General features: G+C 41.7%; 1 protein-coding gene across 2 annotated transcripts in view; it reads right to left on the reverse strand.

The window, feature by feature from the left end:
- rims2 (regulating synaptic membrane exocytosis 2) overlaps positions 1–20,236 on the reverse strand; it is a 922,071-nt gene that overhangs the window by 596,514 nt on the left and 305,321 nt on the right. For both annotated transcript variants that reach the window (XM_033018897.1, XM_033018898.1), the window contains exon 4: positions 6,906–7,240. In XM_033018897.1, the coding sequence (XP_032874788.1) occupies positions 6,906–7,240 (335 nt within the window). The remainder of the gene's footprint in view (positions 1–6,905; positions 7,241–20,236) is intronic.

Raw genomic sequence — 20,236 nt, forward strand, 5'->3', positions numbered from 1 at the left:
ATTACAAGATTTACGAGATTCATTGCTACCAGAGGTCTTCCTGCAGCAAGGAGGAGGAGGAGAAAGACTGTTGCCGATGCAATCAACTGCACCTGTTCAAGTCCCTGTGCACTTCCCAAAAGCAACAGTACCAGCAACCCAGCATCATTATGCTTCAAAAAATGTGCACATTTCAGATTTTGAGAATGTTTTATTTATGTGTTTTTTTAATGGATTTCCCTCAATATCAATTTCTTGCAAGAATCATTAATCAGAAATACATAAAAACCAGGAAAAAACTATAATTGACATATTTAAAATTATAACTAATACATGCATTCCTAAATAAGGATATAGTTGAAAAATTGCAATAAATATTTCGCATCAACCATCCATAAAGAGAGTTTACTATTCTCTATACCACATGTTAAGGCCACACTATAATGTTACAGTTTGCCAACAATGAAATTAATATCATTTTCTAAAAAAGTTATGTCCTGTCTTTTCTTGCAATCATGCCCTCAATACTGAAAGATAACATTCTAGCATGAAAACAATATTAGTACTGAGGATAAAAAAAGATACAACTCAAAGATCATCTCACAGCCAAGATTAAACATTTTTGAAATGGTAATTAGATAAAGACTCTTAGAATTCCTAATGAGAATACAGATTTGTAATTTCTTCTTTTCAATTCCTACACATTTAGTATATAATCTGATTAGTTTAAGGCTACTTCATTCCATTTGTGTAAACAGGATTCTAACTTTTTGATTTCTACCAATTCCATTTTCAAATATCAAATAAGAGTTTAATTTTCAGGGAAGGGAATTGTCAAACAAGACTTATGCTGTCTTCTGCAATTACATGAGAAGTGATTTACTCACCCAAGGTTGTTTAGAGCTTGTTCAAAGAGCTCATTTTGGAGAAGGATGTCATGTTGGTTTGAGAAAACATTATTTAAACTGGTTATAACAGAGCTGCAGAATTGACGCAGTGCTTCAAACTGCATTTTCAGCTCTTACCCTATATACTGTGAAGCTGTCTATCTCATTTGTAACAACAAATGCCAAAATGCCAATCACATGCCTGAACCATCCTGACCTGTGTAAAAACGACAATTTGATGAACACCAGTCTATGGTTAATTCTTCAGACACCACCCGCTAATTCAGCCAGAGAAGCTAAGCATTTTAAACACCATTACTGACGGTAGCAATAATGCTTTGCAGCAGAGAGGGTTTCCCATTCCCAGCTGCAGCATCGAGCAGTCACAGATTTCTAATATCTGAATGCTTATTAAACAAACACAGGCTAGATGCTTTTCATCAGGAATTCAAGCACATCTGACTCCCAGCAATCAGGCCTCAAGACGCAATCAGACCACGGGAGGAGGGAAACGCTGTGGAAAAGGAAAAGAACATACAGTACGTCTTCACGTCTGTAAGGTATATCTCAAACGGAATAATAGGCAAATAAATGTCAGACCAATACAGAGGGGGGAGGGAAAGAACGATGGAGAGAGACAGGGAGAGAGTGAGAGTGAGAGAGAGAGAGAGAGGGAGAGAGAGAGAGAGAGAGAGAGAGAGAGAGAGAGAGAGAGAGAGAGAGAGAGAGAGACGGAGGGAGAGAAAAAGGGAGAGAGAGAGAAAGAGTGAGAGAGGGAGACGGAGGGAGAGAAAATGGGAGAGGGGGAGAGGGAGAGAAAAAGGGAGGGAGAGAGAAAGAGTGAGAGTGAGAGAGAGGGGCAGAGAGAGGGAGAGGGAGAGAGGGGCAGAGAGAGGGAGAGGGAGAGAGGGGCAGAGAGAGGGAGAGGGAGAGAGGGGGAGAGAGGGAGAGAGGGAGAGGTTGAGAGAGGGAGAGAGTGAGAGAGAGGGGGAGAGGGAGGGAGAGAGGGAGAGAGAGAGGGAGAAAGAGGGAGAGAGAGGGAGATGGAGAGGGAGAGAGAGAGATAGAGAGAGAGAGGGAGAGAGAGGGAGAGGGATAGAGGGAGGGAGAGAGAGGGAGAGGGATAGAGGGAGAGAGAGAGAGGGAGAGAGAGGGGGAGGGAGGGGGAGGGGGGGAGAGAGAGGGAGAGAGGGAGAGGGACAGAGAGAGGGAGAGGGGCAGAGAGAGGGAGAGGGGCAGAGAGAGGGAGAGGGGCAGAGAGAGAGAGGGGGAGAGAGAGAGAGAGAGGGAGAGAGGGACAGGGAGAGGGACAGGGAGAGGGAGAGGGAGAGGGAGACAGGGGCAGAGAGAGAGGGAGAGGGAGAGTGCATGTATATTACATATATATACACACGTATATGTGCATGCATTTGGAGAAGGGTGTTGCAGGTTTTTAACCTATTGCTGTTGCATTTTTACAAAAGCCGATACCTGTAATAATTAATAAATGACAATGAAAATAGCAACGTGCTATTATGCAGATACTTAATAACCTATTTCTATAAGTTTATTTGGAATCACCACATTAACGTTAGAATTTCCAACCTTTTGTGAGAGTCCCAGAAAGATGAAGCATGGAAACAGGCCCTTTGACCCATTGTGCCCACTGAACCATCAGTTGCACTAATTCCACAGTAATCCTAGTTTTTATTTTAAATTCTCCCCCTTCTGTATTCATCTTATCAATTCCCCCCTCATCTACACACCAGGGGCAATTCACAGTGGCCAATAAACCTACCAAGCAGCACATCTTTGGGATGTGGGAACAAACCAAAATATTCCCAAGGAAACCTGCATTCGCATAGAGAATAGGCAGACTGTGCACAGCCAGCACTCAATGTCAGGATTGCACTGGGTCACCGGCATGGGAGGCATCGGCTCCACCAGCTGTAACATTATGCAGTAATTTTCCACCATCATTGATTGGTTCACAATTCTGATGATCTGCCTGCCTCCACTTTGTGTCATCACCAGATATTTCACACAACAGGGGAAGGAGAGAAAATTCCTTGCATGTAATATCCAAAACAGAGGGGAACTATGATTTTTTTCAAATTGCAGAATTGCTTTTTTCTTGCACAGTCCCAGCTTGCCATTTGGGACTGAACATGCATTCATATTTCACTCTGGACTAGCCACCATTCCATAATGAACTTACTTGGTGATATAATCAGGAGTGAGTCACACATACGCACTGTTCACTGTGGCCAAGAAAGCCCACTGGTGTGTCTACTTACTCAGAAGACAAGGAAATGTGGCATGTCTCAAATGACTCTTACCAATTTCGTCAGAGATACCGTAGAAAGCATTCTATTGGAATACATCACAACTTTGTTTGGCAACTGCTCTGCTCATGACTGCAAATAATTGCAGAGATTTAATGATCCAGCCCAAACCAACACACATCATCTCAACCCCCACCCCACCATCCACTTCATGTACACTTCACTGCCTCGGAAGAGCAGCCAACATAATCAAGCACAACTTGTATCCTGGTCATTCTTTTTCTCCCCTCTCCAAAAGCACCTACCACAGATTCAGAAACTGTTCATATCTCACTGTTATTAGCAAACTGAATCAATCTCATAAACTAATGGTGTAGTCCCAATCTCCCAACCTCCCTCATTGCATGCCTTGCACTTTATGTATCTTCATTTCTCTGTGTGCTGTAACACTATATTCTGCAGTATGTTATTTTTTTTCCTTGCACAACCTGTTATAGAAACATAGAAACATAGAAAATAGGTGCAGGAGTAGGCCATTTGGCCCTTCGAGCCTGCACCGCCATTCAATATGAACATGGCTTATCATCCAACTCAGTATCCTGTACCTGCCTTCTCTCCATACCCCCTGATCCCTTTAGCCACAAGGGCCACATCTAACTCCCTCTTAAATAGAGTCAATGAACTGGCCTCAACTACTTTCTGTGGCAGAGAATTCCAGAGATTCACCACTCTCTGTGTGAAAAATGTTTTTCTCATCTCGGTCCAAAAAGATTTCCCCCTTATCCTTAAACTGTGACCCCACTGTGGGGTTATACTTGTGTATGGCTTGCTTGTACTCATTTGTACTAAATCACTAAATTTTGTTTAATTATATCAGCGCCCGTAATGAAACAAACCAATACTCATATCAATACCACATTGGGAAATGTGACATATTTCTTTATACATGCTGCAACATTGACAGTGTTGTCGTTCTGAGAACTGTGATGTAAATGCCATTGAAGGGGCAGAGGGTCAATCCAGCAGGATTATGGCTGGAGAGAGGTACATTGACTAATTCACCAACATGTTTTTGTGATATGGGAGGAGCCCAGAGTATCTGGGTGGAACGCACATGGTCACAGGGTGAAGTGTACTGAAGGTCAGAATCCAACCTGTGGGAGAGCTGTACTACCTGCTGCAGCACTGTGTTGCCTGCCATGTGACATCTTCTGTTATGTTAGCGCAGAACCAACCAAATATAGAGAAAATACAAAGAAAACAGCAATAAGTTGGTAGGTTGATTGAACTCAGTAAATTGCCCCTTGTCTGTAAGTGAGTGGTAGAAACTATAGGGAGTTATCTACCAGGAATGAGTAGGTTAACCTATGGTGAGCGTTTGTCGGCACTGGGCCTGTACTCGCTGGAGTTTAGAAGAATGAGGGGGAACATTGAAACATAGAAAAGTGAAAGGCTTGGATAGAGTGGATGTGGAGAGGATGTTCCCACCAGTGGGAGAGTATAGGACTGGAGGTCATATCCTCAGAATTAAGGGATGCTCTTTTAGGAAGGAAATGAAGAGGAATTTATTTGGTCAGATGGTGGTGAATCTATGAAATTCCTTGCCACAGAAGGCTGTGGAGGCCCAGTCAGTGGACATTTTTAAGGCAGAGATAGATTGATTCTTGATTAGTACAGGTGTCAGAGGTTATGGGGAGAAGGCAGAGAATGGGGTTAGGAGGAAGAGATAGATCAGCCATGATTGAATGGTGGAGTAGACTTGATGGGCCGAATGGCCTAATTCTAATGTTCCTAATGATCTTATGAGTTGATGAAAATATGGAGAGAATAAAGTGGAATTATTGTAAAAAGGTGCTTAATGGCCAACACAGACTCAATGGCCAAGGAACGTGACTTCAATACAAAAAACCCTTCAAAAGCAGCATTTTTTTTCCACCCAAAATTAATAGGATTTACATTGAAAAAACGTACTCATAACTACAACAATTTTTTTTCCTGATTATTAAGGTATTGTTGCTTGATCGCAACAGAATGAATATCCGACATATTGCACTTAAATGAAACCTTCACACAGTGCATTACTAAAACAGTATGTCAATTGATCTGGCATGAGCCTGAAGAGCCAAACACCATTTTGTATGTAAGCAGATTATATGCAGGAGATATTACAAAACGCTCCATATCTCAATTAATAGCACAGGTATTTGATGATATGGAGATCAAATAAAATACAATCTAAATTTTTCAACATTTCAAAATAACCTTGAAAGACAGGCAGTGTAGGTTGTTGCAGAAATCACATCGAGGTACACAATTGACTCAAAATTGACTTGAAATTCAATGCAAAAAAGAAAATCCTATGCACAGCATTGAAATAAAGAGCATTATGCAACGGAATTTCTATTGTGTCTTCCTGCACCTAGAAAAGTGAAATTACCTTGTTTAGACTCTACTTGCAACAAAATTAAATGATTCAAAAGATTCACTAAGATAGTGATTCAACGGAATTAGACTACACCACTGCCCCACAATGACCAGCTAACTGTTTAGGTCTGATAGACCACTACTGCTTCTTTCCTCTCCATGATGTACAATGCTTCACACACCATCAGCAAGCTCAAACCCAGCACTAAGTAAAAGACTTGTAAGTTGACAATAATGTGTCAATGCTTCTCGGAGTCAGTTCGCCAACATTTCATGTACCAATAGAAACTGAACGTGTTGGAAATACCCAACATGCGAGGCAGCAACAGTGTCAACACTTCAAGTCAACGACCCTCATTGACTTTGTTCATTAAATTTGTTTCTCTTTCCACTGATGCTGTCTGCCCTGCCAAGTGTGTCAGCACTTTCCCTTTATAATTGAGATTTCTGCATCTGCAGTACTTTTACTCTTCACTTCACACTGTTAGGAATGATACCAGCAAATTCTTCTTCAAATAATGAAACTCAGAAAAGGGGGAAAGGGCAGGTCAAAAAAGCGGATATTTTCATTTTCTCCTCAAAAGCATTACGTTTTAAAAGAAGCAAACACAAATCTAATAAACTCATGGGAATATTTTACACTTCTTTGCAGTTTGCATTGAAATTATCTTTCTAGACAATAAATCTTTTAATCTTGGAAAAAAGTAACTAGTTTCATATGTTTCCATTTTATTTCAGCTTAGATTTCTAACAAGCATCACCCATTACTGACATAAAAGGAAGAAAATAAGATAGACACATTTCTTAATTATTCGAATAATGGACTTAATGCACTGGTCAGTTGAATAGATAAAATGTTGCCTTCGATATGCCAGTGCAAATAATTAATTATCATGAGCATTCCTTTAAGATCTAGTCTGCACCAATAGTGACATTCAACACACATGAGCAAGCCATTTGATGGGGAATGTTAGTATGATAAGGACAGTTTTGCAGTGTTTGCAACTTACTTCCTCAATTTTCTCTTGTGTAATGAACCAGAAAATGTCATACACATTTTTTACAAAAATAAGCAACAGGTTATTTTTTCCAACATTGGCGATAATGTCAACAAAATGAATTTTTTGGCCTGGTATTTGCTGGGGTTCTAAATTTAACAATCTGCATTTTCCACTCATCCTAAGACAGAACATGTCTCTCTGGATACCTGCTCAGTAGTTAATTTGAAATCATCTTAATGATTTCCTATAATGAAGACGGTGGGAAAACACAAACATTTGTCAACCTACACAGAACAGAAATTATGCAGACACTATTTTGCAAAGACATGAGTTTAATTCAAGCATCATACCTGTCCATGGGGATCTCACTGGCAGTCTGCATTGAATGCTGCTTTACCCCTGAACCATTTTTGATTGTATCTTGTCGCGTGAGCCCTTGAGGTTTGTTTTTGTCTGACGCTGGTGTAGAAATGTCCCCTGAGGGTAAAGGACCTTGGAATTGGGAATGCTCCTGTAGTTTTGCTTTCTTCTCCTGTGGCGCTTCTTCATTTGTGTGGACCAGTCCCTCTGTGGCCTCTGTCAGATCAGCCTCCTGTGTTGTGTTTGATCCACTGCTGTAGAACCAGGCCCCTGATTTTGTGAGGATTTCCTGTTGTTTTCGGCACAAGTTACACACCCACATCACCTGAGACAAGAAAATTGGGTTATTCCATGTGTGATAACTAAAGGCATCCCAGATTGAGATCTTTAGATTGAAACAAAAGTTAAATTTAAAGCTGAATTAATCATTAGTCTAGAAGGTGTATCTCACTCAAAGACAAATTGATGCACAAAAAATATGAGTGATGTAAATATATTAAATGAAGATTGAGATTAAATAACAGTAATAAGGATTTTCTTTCTTTGTGTTCCCTTTACTAAATGTTGCTTCCTTTGTCAAGGAATATACTGGAGAGCTGCAGATCGCTGTTAGTGCCTCGCTATACGATTATCCTGTGGACCTGGAGAAATCTAGGCCAAGCTAAGGCTGACAAACTCACCCACTGTAAATAGTTGGGATGTCAGCTAAAATTCAACCTAACGGCCCAGCATATGTTTAATATGTTGCCGCCCATGTGACCAAACAATCTACTAATGATATAAAACATGATACGAACCATCTTAAGTAGTTTCAAAATAATCATATTCATCAGGTTTTGCCATGGATATTGTGTTCTGCACAAATGTGAAATGCATTATCTTGGTAACCAGTCAAACATTCTCCCAATGCAAACAGTCAGAGAAAACAAGAAGGAGTATGTCTTTATTTTAGAAAACTCATCCGTCACCCCATAACGAAGGCAAAATAAGCTGTGGTGTTAAACATCAAATTGGAACCAAAGCCTCTAATCGCTCTTTTTGGGGTCACTGGTGAGGAGGTTCGATTAACTGCAGATAAATGCCGCACTATATCTTTTGCTTCTCTTCTGGCTCGGTGAACAATCCTGCTCAGGTGGACGGATGGCTGACAGATATTATGTCCTGCCTAAAGCTCGAGAAAATCAGGTACTCACTTCAACATTCAAATGGAAGGTTTCAGAAAGTGTGGGGACCTTTTTTTAAATGCATTCCAGACTTTATAAATGCTTGATCATCAAGCACAGTTTAACAGCTTAACAGTCTACCCATTCATTTATCGTGGATTATTGTTGTGACAGGCTGATATTTGCATATGCTCACTGGCAGTGACTGAGGAGGGATTATTTTTTCTTTTATTGTTGTTGTCTTGTTATATGTTAGCATAAGGTGTTTTTTATTTATTCTTTTCGTACACTTTGTCTGTAACAAATAGACAACTTTGCACTTTGTTATGTCCTGAAAACTAAGTAAAAAGATTTTGATTTAAGAAAAAAAAAGCTGTGGCACCCCAATAAGATAAACTGAAGATAGCAGTAAATCATACTGGAATAAAATAAACTTGCTCAATAAGTTCTCACTGTTGTTTTATTCAGGTTGTCTCTCGAGCATTACAATCACTTTTTCAACAGAATATTTAGTTTGTGACTAGAATGGGAGTCTACTAGGTGAGGTGGGGGTGGGGGCGGGGGGGGATTCCTAAATGTTTGGGGAAATCAGTAACTCTAATAATAGTAGACCATATTTGACAATTTTGGAATCAGTATTTTGCCATTAGGACATAATATATTTTCAGATGTTCAAGAAGATCAGCCATGAAGGACGGTGGGTGCAGCCAATGAGGTAAATATTGGACGTGCAAGTTGGATGATCAGCCATGATCATATTGAATGGCGGTGCAGGCTCGAAGGGTCGAATGGCCTACTCCTGCACCTATTTTCTATGTTTCTATGTTTCTATGTGTGTGTGCTAATTATGTGCCCAGGTTGAGGTCATGTTCCATTTTCATGGATAAACAAGATAAAAATTGCTCTAATGTTATAATCTGAACTAAAAGACACTTCCACATTATTAAGGGTCTCATACTTGTAGAATTTTTATACTGCACATTTTTAAATGATGGTGCATTTAAAACTGAAAGAAGAAGCATCATAGATAACTTAGTGTGATATGTTTGAGAAAAAAGTAAGATACAGATTTTTCCAAGAAAGTATTGCCATGCATAAATATATTAAAGAAAGTACTCAAGACAACTGGATATTCATATGCTAGACACCAAATGCTGGAGTAACTCAGTGGCACAGGCAGCATCTCTGGAGAGAAGGAATGGGTGACGTTTCGGCTCGAGACCCCGCTGAGTTACTCCAACATTTTGTTTCTATCTTTGATCTTAACCAGCATCTGCAGTTCTTTCCTATACAGGACATTCAAATGCCCGTGTTTAATCATGCTCTTAGATAAAATAGGATAGTTGACTTTTTCAGAGGTGGTTTAGTATTCATCAAAGTGCTCCCAAAACGCCAAACGTAATATTTAGTGTGTGCACGCTACTTTTCTCAGACTTCCCCATCCTTCTGGCAAAGAAGCAAGAAACTTTACCTCCATAATGTACGTGCCTCTATTGTTACATACTTCCTTTAATTGACCTTGGAAATATAAGAACTAAAGAAAGAGGAAATCTCGGATGTCCTAAAATTGAAAGCCTCATCTTGGGAGCAGATGCTGTGGAGGCAACCCACCGACACCCACAGTTATCTGGACTACACCTCTCCCAACCGGCCTCTTGCAAAGAAGCTATCCCCTATTCTTAATTTCTCTCTCTCTCAGCAGCATTTGCTCCCAAGATGAGGCTTTCCATTCGACCTCTTTCTTTCGTAAACATGCGTTCCCCCTGGTGTCATAGGACCCATCACCTGCACCTCCTCTCGGTATAGGCAGTGGCGGACTGGGTCTAAAAATATTGGTTGCCAGGAGACAAAGGGGGCCCACTTCATCAGGGGCCCACTTGATATAGGGGGCCCACTTGCCATCAGGGGCCCACTTGCCATCAGGCAAGCTGACACCCTGGCCAGTCCGCCACTGAGTATAGGTATCACCCCATCACCTGCTAGGATTTGCTCTGCCTCCTGCAGCTTTCTTTCCCCGCAATCAAATAGAAGAAGGGTCCCAGCCAGAAACGTCACCTATCCATGTTCTCCAAGGTTGCTGCCTGACACACTGAGTTACTCCAGCAATTTGTGCCTTTATGTGTAAACCTACATCTACAGTTCCTTGTATACAAAGATTCAAAAAAAAATTATATATGATTTGAATTTGAGTTTAAATTTTGATTTGATTGTTGTGAAAAAAAGAAAACAAACATAAATCCCTAATGTGCTCAAACCATCCTCTGACCTCTATTTTACACGTGTTAACATAGAAACATAGAAAATAGGTGCAGGAGGAGGCCATTCGGCCCTTCGAGCCAGCACCACCATTCATTGTGATCATGGCTGATTGTCCCCTATCAATAACCCGTGCCTGCCTTCTCCCCATATCCCTTGATTCCACTAGCCCCTAGAGCTCTATCTAACTCTCTCATAAATCCATCCAGTGACTTGGCCTCCACTGCCCTCTGTGGCAGGGAATTCCATCAATTCACAACTCTCTGGGTGAAAACGTTTTTTCTCACCCCAGTCTTAAATGACATCCCCTTTATTCTAAGACTGTGGCCCCTGGTTCTGGACTCGCCCCACATTGGGAACATATTTCCTGCATCTAGCTTGTCCAGTCCTTTTATAATTTTATATGTTTCTATAAAATGCCCCCTCATCCTTCTAAACTCCAGTGAATACAAGCCTAGTCTTTTCCATCTTTCCTCATATGACAATCCCGCCATCCCAGGGATCAATCTCGTGAACCTACGCTGCACTGCCTCAATCACAAGGATGTCCTTCCTCAAATTAGGAGAACTAGGTATCTAAATGCACATTCACTACTGCTTCTGTTCATTCATCCTGCTGCAGTCATTGACTAGAAGAGTGCCCAATCAGCAAAACAGCAGAATGCCCAATTATGGCTCTGACCTCAGGCACTTGGGTAACTGGTTCACCCCCAAACCTCCCTCCTGAGCCACTACAGTGGCTAGGCTACGTGGCACATTTCACTCTCCCTCATTATACCATAGTACATCTCATTATAAAAACTCATACCTGTATAAAAACAGTCAATCTAGTGTTGTGTTACTTTTTTTGTTGGGTAATATGAGACCATAGTATAGTTCATTGGCACCATCTAGTGGTCAACCATAATCATTCCAATTTTTCCAATTTCCAATCGAAATTAAATGGTGGGTGTGCAACTGATTGTTGTGTAAAGATCTTTTCTAAAGGTGTTTCCTGTATCTATAAACACATCAATTTAGGCTTTTTCACATATAAAATTTAAGAGGCAGCATAGTATTGGTATCAAATGGCATATTTATTTTGAGAATTATCGAATACTGATGGTTTTTGGCACCTAGTGCAGAAATTAAGAAATTAATTCACAAGAAGTGCCAATGACACCAGCACAAACCTGTATAAATGAACTGAATTGTTTAAGATGGAATTGCAGATGCTGGAAAATCGAAGGTAGACAAAACGTTGCCTATTTCCTTCGCTCCATAGATGCTGCTGCACCCGCTGAGTTTCTCCAGCATTTATGTCTACCTTAAATGAACTGAATTAGTCATTTGCTAAGGTTCCACCTTTAATAGTTCAATCAATGAATTGACACTGAAGTCTAGGTGAAATAAAGCAGTTGGACCTATAACAGCTTAGAATGATAAAATTATAACTTTACAAAGGATTTGGTGCAATGGGTTGGCTACATCTGAAACTGGTGGGAGTTGTTAATAGAGAGGTGGCATCAATGTGGCGGCATTTTGGATGCATAATCTACGCATAGTTTTGGGCAAGTAAACGGATAGCCTCATACATCAGACAAACAGCCCAGACAAACAGCAGCAGACACAAGAAACCAAACACAACATGAAATGAAATCACATCAATAGTACAGCTTGTGATCCACTCTGGGAAATTTCAGAAAACAATACTCTTTTTCAACTTGAATTTAGAAAAAATGTCAAATAATAATTTCAGAGAAATAAAATAATCAGAAATCAGAAATATTGTGTGGCAAGGTGGCGCAGTGGTAGAGTTGCTGCCTTATAGTGCTTGCAGCGCCAGAGACCCGGGTCCGATCCCGACTATGGGTGCTCTCTGTATGGAGTTTGCACGTTCTCCCCGTGAGCGCGTGGGTTTTCTCCGAGATCTTTGGTTTCCTCCCACACTCCAAAGGCGTACAGGTACGTAGGTTAATTGGCCTGGTCTATGTGTAAATTGTCCCTAGTGTGTGTAGGATAGTGTTAATGTGCGGGGATCGCTGGTCGTTGTGGACTCGGTGGGCCGAAGGGCCTGTTTCTGTGCTGTATCTCTAAACTAAACTCAACTAACTTAATTTAAATAATTATAAATTTGGAAAATGGGCTCATTGATGATTCTGTCCATAAATCAGAAATAAATTTGAATCAAGTGTGGGCATAGCAGCAGGGAGAGGGGTCCGCTGAGTTCATGAGTGAAACACAAACAACTAAGGGTCAGGATACACTTTTCCCCCAGTCTTTGTGATTGTAATGCTGGAGAAACCATCGACACATTCTGCCATTACAGCATGGCACTGCATTAATTTCAATGTTTTTCCATACAAACTATTACTAGGCATCATTCGGTGGATCTGAGGCTCTATCTCTAGAATGTCATGTTAGTATTTTAACTGTTCTGTTTTAAACTGCTTTAAGTGTCCATGACCAGATATTTTAAAACAGTTTTTATATTTTAATTTTAATTATTGAAATAATTTACCTGTAAACATCTAAGGTCCAGAAATTAATTGAAGGTCACAAATGACTCAAGGGGAAACATAGAAACATAGAAACATAGAAACATAGAAATTAGGTGCAGGAGTAGGCCATTCGGCCCTTCGAGCCCGCACCGCCATTCAATATGATCATAGCTGATCATCCAACTCAGTATCCTGTAACTGCCTTCTCTCCATACCCCCTGATCCCTTTAGCCACAAGGGCCACATCTAACTCCCTCTTATATATAGCCAATGAACTGGTCTCAACTACCTTGTGTGGCAGAGAATTCCAGAGATTCACCAATCTCTGTGTGAGCTACCACAACATATTGTGATCTTGATGGAAACATATTTTTGAAAACCAGCATCTGCAGTTCCATTTTTTCCACATTAGACTGTCAGACTTTTTGGTTGAAGAATTCTCACAAATCCAGAAGGGAAATGTGCAAATGTTTGGAAACTTTATGAAGTACTATTAATTGCAAAGTACAAGATTATATGCTGTTTAGAGATACAGCATGGAGACAGGCTCTTTGGCTCACCAAGTCCACACCAACCAAAGATCACCTGCCCACTAGTTCTGTCCTGCACACTAGGTAGGGACAAGTTACAGAAGCCAATTATCCTGCAGAGTTGAAGGCAGAGAGAAAGCAAATCACAAACCCTTCAAATTAATGATGGGATTAGTGTAGTGGTCATTTTACTGGCAAATAATCCAGAAAATATTTGTTCAAATTGCACCATGGAAATAAATATTTACATATTGTTACGGTATAACTTAGAAATAAATATTATCTACCGGGAGAGGATGAAAATCATTCTCAGGACACTGTTGGACTGTTGCTAGTACACTGTTGGCTCATTCTGGAAGGGATCCTTCCATTCTTACCTGACCCCTGTTCCACACCAACAAAATTGGCATTTGGTTGCCCTCTGTGATGTCCTATCAAATTAAAGGCCAAGTACAACAGACTCTTAGGAAGGCCAATAAATGCCGGCCCCGTCAACATGTTCTCATTCCAAGGAGGTGTTTTGAAAAATGATTTTTCTTTTAGATTTTCTATGTTGGATTAACAAATTTCAATCTACCCATATCAGCATTCCAATGCTATTGCCATTATCCATTACAAAGTTTTGAAGCATATTGTTTCAAAATAAAATAAATGATATATGCAATAACAAATAATAAACTCCAAAGGGAATTTGCATTTTGAAACCATAATCAAATTATTTCTATACTACAATGCACAACAAAATAATTTCCTGAAAATGCAACATATCTTAAAAATACACCAAGATAGAAAATAATTATGGTTACAAATATTAAGTAGCTGCAAATTGCTATCCTCTTTAACCTCACATATCTCTGGTGTCTTACAGTCCCAAATTATCCCAATTTAATTAAAGATAAATTTGAGTCCTTCAGGCATCAAATTCCCATGGAATGAAAAATACATTGAAACTTGAATTTACATATAACCATATAACAATTACAGCACAGAAACAGGCCATCTCGGCCTTCCATGTCCGTGCCGAACACTTATTTTCCCCTGGTCCCAGGTAAATTATACTGATAATCTTGCCAATTGTATAAGATAGACAGAAGTACAGATAAAAAATGAACTTCCTGTTTTGCAAAGCACATGCCAACATCAATAAAAAATTTAAAATACAATCAGAATGTTAGTGTCCTTTAGTCTAATTATCCTTCTTCTCATCCCTACTTTGTTTAGACATTTAATCTTGAATTCCTGTTTGCTATGCACAGCAGGTCAATTCTTCTGTTAAATACTGTTGGTTCTCACATTTGCTCATGCAATTTCCAAAACTAAAAGAAAGCTTATTCTAATATATTTGAGAATTTTTTCAATTTCGGAGTTCGTCCGTTCTACCCGTGACCTGCGTGGGATTTCTCCAAGAACTTTGGTTTTCTCCCACACTCCAGACGTGCAGGTTTGTAGGTTAATTGGCTTGGTCTATATGTAAAAATTGTCCCTGGTGTAGGATAGTGTTAATGTGCAGAGATCGCTGGTCAGTGTGGACTCTGTGTGAGCTGAAGGGCCTGTCTCCGCGCTGTATCTCTAAACTAAACTAAAATATGGCAGTATAAATCCTCTTCCATATAAAGAACCATTCAACTTCTTGGGCAGTTGGGCAAGATACTCATTTTCTGACATGTTGCAACCCTTTCCTTTTTGATGTATTAAATTATATGAAAAAATAATCCAGATACACTTGTGAAGACATATCAATCTTCACTTTAAGGATATTTGTTCACCCAAAAAAATTCATTTGCTTTGGAATGAGTTTAAGAAACCTAAAATCTACGATTTTGGAATGGACAGCATGGGTTTTATAGGCAGATTTAGAGTAATCAGATAGAGAAAACATGGATTATGTGGAAAAAAGCAAGAAATATCGAAATAATATACAGTTTAAAACATAATCTGATAGCAGTTCATTCAGGATCTTTGTTACCTCAATACACTATATGCATGACATTAACAGCAAGGCAGGAAGGGTCAAGCACAAAATTGAGCACCGATTTTGGGAGGCGTGGTGGTGTAGTGGTAGAGCTACTGCCTTACAGCGCCAGAGACCCGGGTTCGATCCTGACTATGGGTGATTTTCTGTACAGAGTTTGTACGTTCTCCCCATGACCTGCGTGGGTTTTCCCCGAGATCTTTGGTTTCCTCCCACACTCCAAAGACGTACAGATTTGTAGGTTAATTGGCTTGGTATAAATGTAAATTGTCCCTAGTCTGTGTAGGATTGTGTGCAAGGATCGCTGGTCGGTGCGGACTCGGTGGGCTGAAAGGCATATTCCGCGCTGTATTTCTAAACTAAACTAATGATCTCAATGGCACAACTCCATTAGCACTGTTTTACTTCCTTTTCCCATTCAAAATCAGGTAAATAGCTAGCCTTGGTGGCAGCAGGACGAAATCATAATGGCAGGAGGCAGCAAATAAGATAATTTGGGGCAAAGATAGTCACCACTCGGAGGCATGAGGCACCTGCAATCATGCCTGGATTATTGATACTTCCATTGAGAGCACACTGACTGATGTGCCTCCTAATCCACAAGTGGTGCTGAAAGATATATTGCATGTGTTGTATTGACTCCTACCAGTTTCTTTACCCCTGGAAAAACTAATTAGCAGTGAATGTGTTATTTAATTAACCGCCTTGCCATTCCACTGCAGAAACTCACACTTTCCAGTGTCTCTACTGCAAAAGGCTGCATGCTCATCCATGTATTAGGAACAATGTCATCTCACCCCAACTCTTTCCAACCTTCAGAGTTGAGGAGGGATGGGTTATAATCAAGTCTAGATTATTTTTCCCAGTGCTAGAGGCTATCTAATTCCTTAGTTGGACACAAAATGTTGGAGTAACTCAGCGGGACATGCACCATCTCTGGCGTTTCCGCTGACATTTATTAACAGAGGCTTTCTTCAGATAGTGTTTGGAATTCATGAAATTTCAGGACTGTGTGCTCATCCAATAAACATTGTGATTGGTACTGTGTAGATCGGCAACCTTTACATCAGGTGTAGAAACAAAGAACTGCAGGTGCTGGTTAATACACAAAAGTACGCAAAGTGCTGGAGTAACTCAGCAGATCGGGCAGCATCTCTGGGCAACATGGATAGGTGAAGAAAGATCTTGATCCCGAAACATCATCCATTCCTTCTATCCAGAGATGCTGAGTTACTCAAGCATGTTGCGTTTATTTTCAGTTTAAACCAACATCTGCAGTTCCTTCCTGCACATACTGTCTGATTCCTTAGTGCTATGATCACTGGAACATCATATTTAATTTACAAAATATTCCTGGAGATGATTTTGGCTGCAGTCTAACTCTTGTAGAAGCTGTCTGATTTTATTCCATTGAGATTCACTTCAATAGGTTCAGCCCTGATGCCAAAATGAGAAGTAATCTTCTACAACTCTTAATAAGAAGGAATAACATATTTGAACTATTAAATACTCTGAAGGAAGTACGCTGGAGGAAGGACGTTCCTCCAAATCGGCAGGGGTTGAACCTGCAACAGGAACGTAAGGGAACTTCGTTTTTCTTTACTTACCCTTTTTTATCTAGAAGGCTGATGACGCTGGCTGGGGAGAGTCTGCAGATTTGCCGGGGCCCGTTAATTACTTTTAAACAGGAACGGAGCCGACTTTAGCGCCAGGACAACGGTCGCTGGAGCAGGGGTTCCGCAGGTGTAAAAATAGCGGCGAGCGGTCAGTGCCCGAGAGAGAGCACTGAGTACACGTTGGGCCCGCTGGAGCCGCTGGAGCACCGCAGAGGCTGGGGGGGGGGGGGGGGGGGGACAGACAGCAGCAACAGGCCGAACTCCCGTAATGGGAATAGCTGTGCCAGACTTACCCCCCCCCCCGACTTTTGCTCCCGGTTTTTCGCGCCCGACTTTCCCTCCCGATTTTTGCTCCCAACTTCGCTCCCGCGCCGGCGCCGGCCCCGGCTGGTCGGGAGAGGTCGGCATAATCAGAGTCGTTGACTTCGAGGAGTCCGACTGTGAATAGCCGCGAGCGACCAACTGCCCGTGCGCGCTGGGGGTCGGTTGGAGGGGTTTGTGGAGCAGCCACGTGCGGACAGAGCAGCAGGGAGCGAGAGGCACCGTCTCCCAATAAGGGAGCGAGTGCAAATCACACCAAAACGGGTGGAAGAAAGAAAGAATCAGCACCACCATCTCCCAATAAGGGAGCGAGTGCAAATCACACCAAAACGGGTGGAAGAAAGAAAGAATCAGCACCACCATCTCCCGAAAGGGGAGTGAGTGCAAATCACACCAAAACGGCTGGAGGAGCTCCTCCATGGTGGCAGTCCCAGAAATATGGAGGCTAGCCACAGTGGGCAAAAGGTAAGTCCCACAGCGGTACCCCGTGTGGGGCCGCAAGATATCTCTTACTCCTCGGAGGAGAGTGGGCAGGACCAAATTTGGTCAGACCCTGACCAAGGCACAGGTTTACATAACCCTGAAGGAGGGGAGAAAGTGGACTCTGCATTTCACCCTGTGTAGGAAATGGACAGAGCAACGCGTAGAAAGGCTGCAAAGAAGCTGCAGGACGTCAGTGGCGAAGGTGCCGGGGACCTGCAGCAGCAGCTGCTGGCACAGGCAACTTGTATGGAGACATCAGCTCTGCCGGATTTAAACCCCGCGCCGGGAAAATCAAATCCTAGACCGGGCGGGAAGGCAAAGCGCAAAGTACATCACTGCGAAAGTGATGTGGAGAAACAGCCTCCGGATAATACTTACCGATACCGAAGTAAGGAAGAGCAGCTGCAGGATATAGCGCAGCCAGCAGCGGCCACTTTCGCGGAGCTGGGAAACTGGTACGAGTGGCTGCAGCATGTTGGGCCGTCAGCGACAGGTGCCGGGGAGTACCGGGACTGCGAGCAACGGCACAATTATATGGGGCGGCCGGGAGCGACCAGTGCCCGTAGGCATGGGGACCGGCTGCGGCAAAAACTGCGTGCGACTAGTGCCCGAGAGCACGAAGGTCGGCAGGAGCAGTTGGATAAAAGTACATGTCTACACATCACCTGCAAGCCAATACCTTTGCTGAGGTGTTGGCAAGACATTTACCTCCAGGAAATTGTGGGGCTCTGAATGTGGCCAGTGTTAACTGAAGTATTTGGAGACACGTTGGTCAGGATGCTGGCTTCAAATCTGACCAGTTAGCCTTACTCACAGGTGTGCTTTTGTTCCCCTGAAACAGACATTATTGGAACAGACATTACTGTGTAATCCTGAGATGGGAATGCTATCTATCAGGAATTGTATTGGACTGCTGGATTCTTTAGTCTTAGCAGTAACCAAAAACATAACAGGACAAGGTATTGAACCGAAAGAAAGTTCTAAAGTCCTATCAGCGGGATATTAACGGCCGCACTATTAGAAATAAACATGACACTACTTCACCAGGATGCACTGGCCTTATATGCAAACCTGGAACCTCCCAAACCACTGATATAGAATGTGGAGGTATTCATTACTTGCTCCTTAGTTCAGCATGTACTGAACTGAACGTCATTCAGACAAAGAAGCAACAAATTGAAGCATATAATATCAGACATTATCTAATTCTGAACGCAGTCACGCGTCATTCAAACAATTTATGGGTCATTCTGACAGGCTAATGAAGTAACCGACTGACGCCACTATGGCGCTAGATGTGGGTACATTTGTTAGGCATGGTCATAACCTAACATTAACAGTGATCAGTTTTATGGACACCGGGAGTAGTATGTCAACTATGGGTAGAAACTTACCGACACCACGTGACTATCTGGCCAACTCTATTTGTAAATTGAATTGAATTCTTATTTTATTCAGACATTTAGGTCTGAACGAAATGATATTGCCTGCAGCCATATAAGATTATAAACAACGGTGGTAGAAGGCAGAAGGCATGGAGAGTTACCCATGTTACTATCTATATTAACCTATTTATTGTACAATTGAAAGCACCTCTTGTACACCTAGGACTGACAGACCATAGGCGGAATCTTTTCAGCGGGTCGCAGACAGTCCACTCATTCAACAGTACTTGGTATTCTCTAGAAATAGGAAGTACGTTCATAACCATTATCACCCACAGATCTATAAACAGCCATCTGTTCTGGAATTCCTGGCAAGCCTCCATTACGATGAGAGGCTTAGTCATAGTACCATAATTGCGCCAGGAGTGCTCTGTCTACATACCTGTCGAAGGTACAGAGCGACATTCTGTGGGGACACACACACTGGTAACAAAACTCATTAAGGGCATGTTAAAATTAATCCCCAAGAACTAGGTACATTCATATATGGGATGTGAGTTTTTGTGCTGACCAAGTTAAGAAACTGGTCTCCAGCTACAGCTCTGTCATTACAGAAACTGACTATGTAAACAGTCATGCTGATGGCCTTGGTCACGGCGCAAAGAGTCCAGTCACTACAGAAACTAAGGCTGGACAACATGATGATTTCATCAGGGAATTAAACCTGTCACATCAATCAAAGGGTCAAACCGAACAGACAGGGGTCAGCAGGCCTAAAAACAAAGTACAGAGCCTATACGACAGATGGTCGTTGCTGTATTATAACTCATTTACTATCATACATGAAGTATGCTAGATCATCAGAGGGAAGAAATGTCACGTTTATCAGCTACTAATAGCCACTCAAAACAGTGACAGTCCAGATCATCTCTAAATGGCTAAGCTAGTCCTGACAAAGGCTGGAGTGGACTCTAAGGAGAAATTAAATCTTACTCCATCAGGGCTGCAGCTACATTGGCAGCTATGAAGCTGGACGTACCAATGGACAAAACCCTCAAGACAGTAGAATGGTCAACGGAGGAAACTATCCAACGACTTTATAACAAACCAGTTATT

This window comes from Amblyraja radiata, chromosome 4 (assembly GCF_010909765.2).
Source record: "Amblyraja radiata isolate CabotCenter1 chromosome 4, sAmbRad1.1.pri, whole genome shotgun sequence".
In the NCBI taxonomy this organism is placed as follows: Eukaryota; Metazoa; Chordata; class Chondrichthyes; order Rajiformes; family Rajidae; genus Amblyraja; species Amblyraja radiata.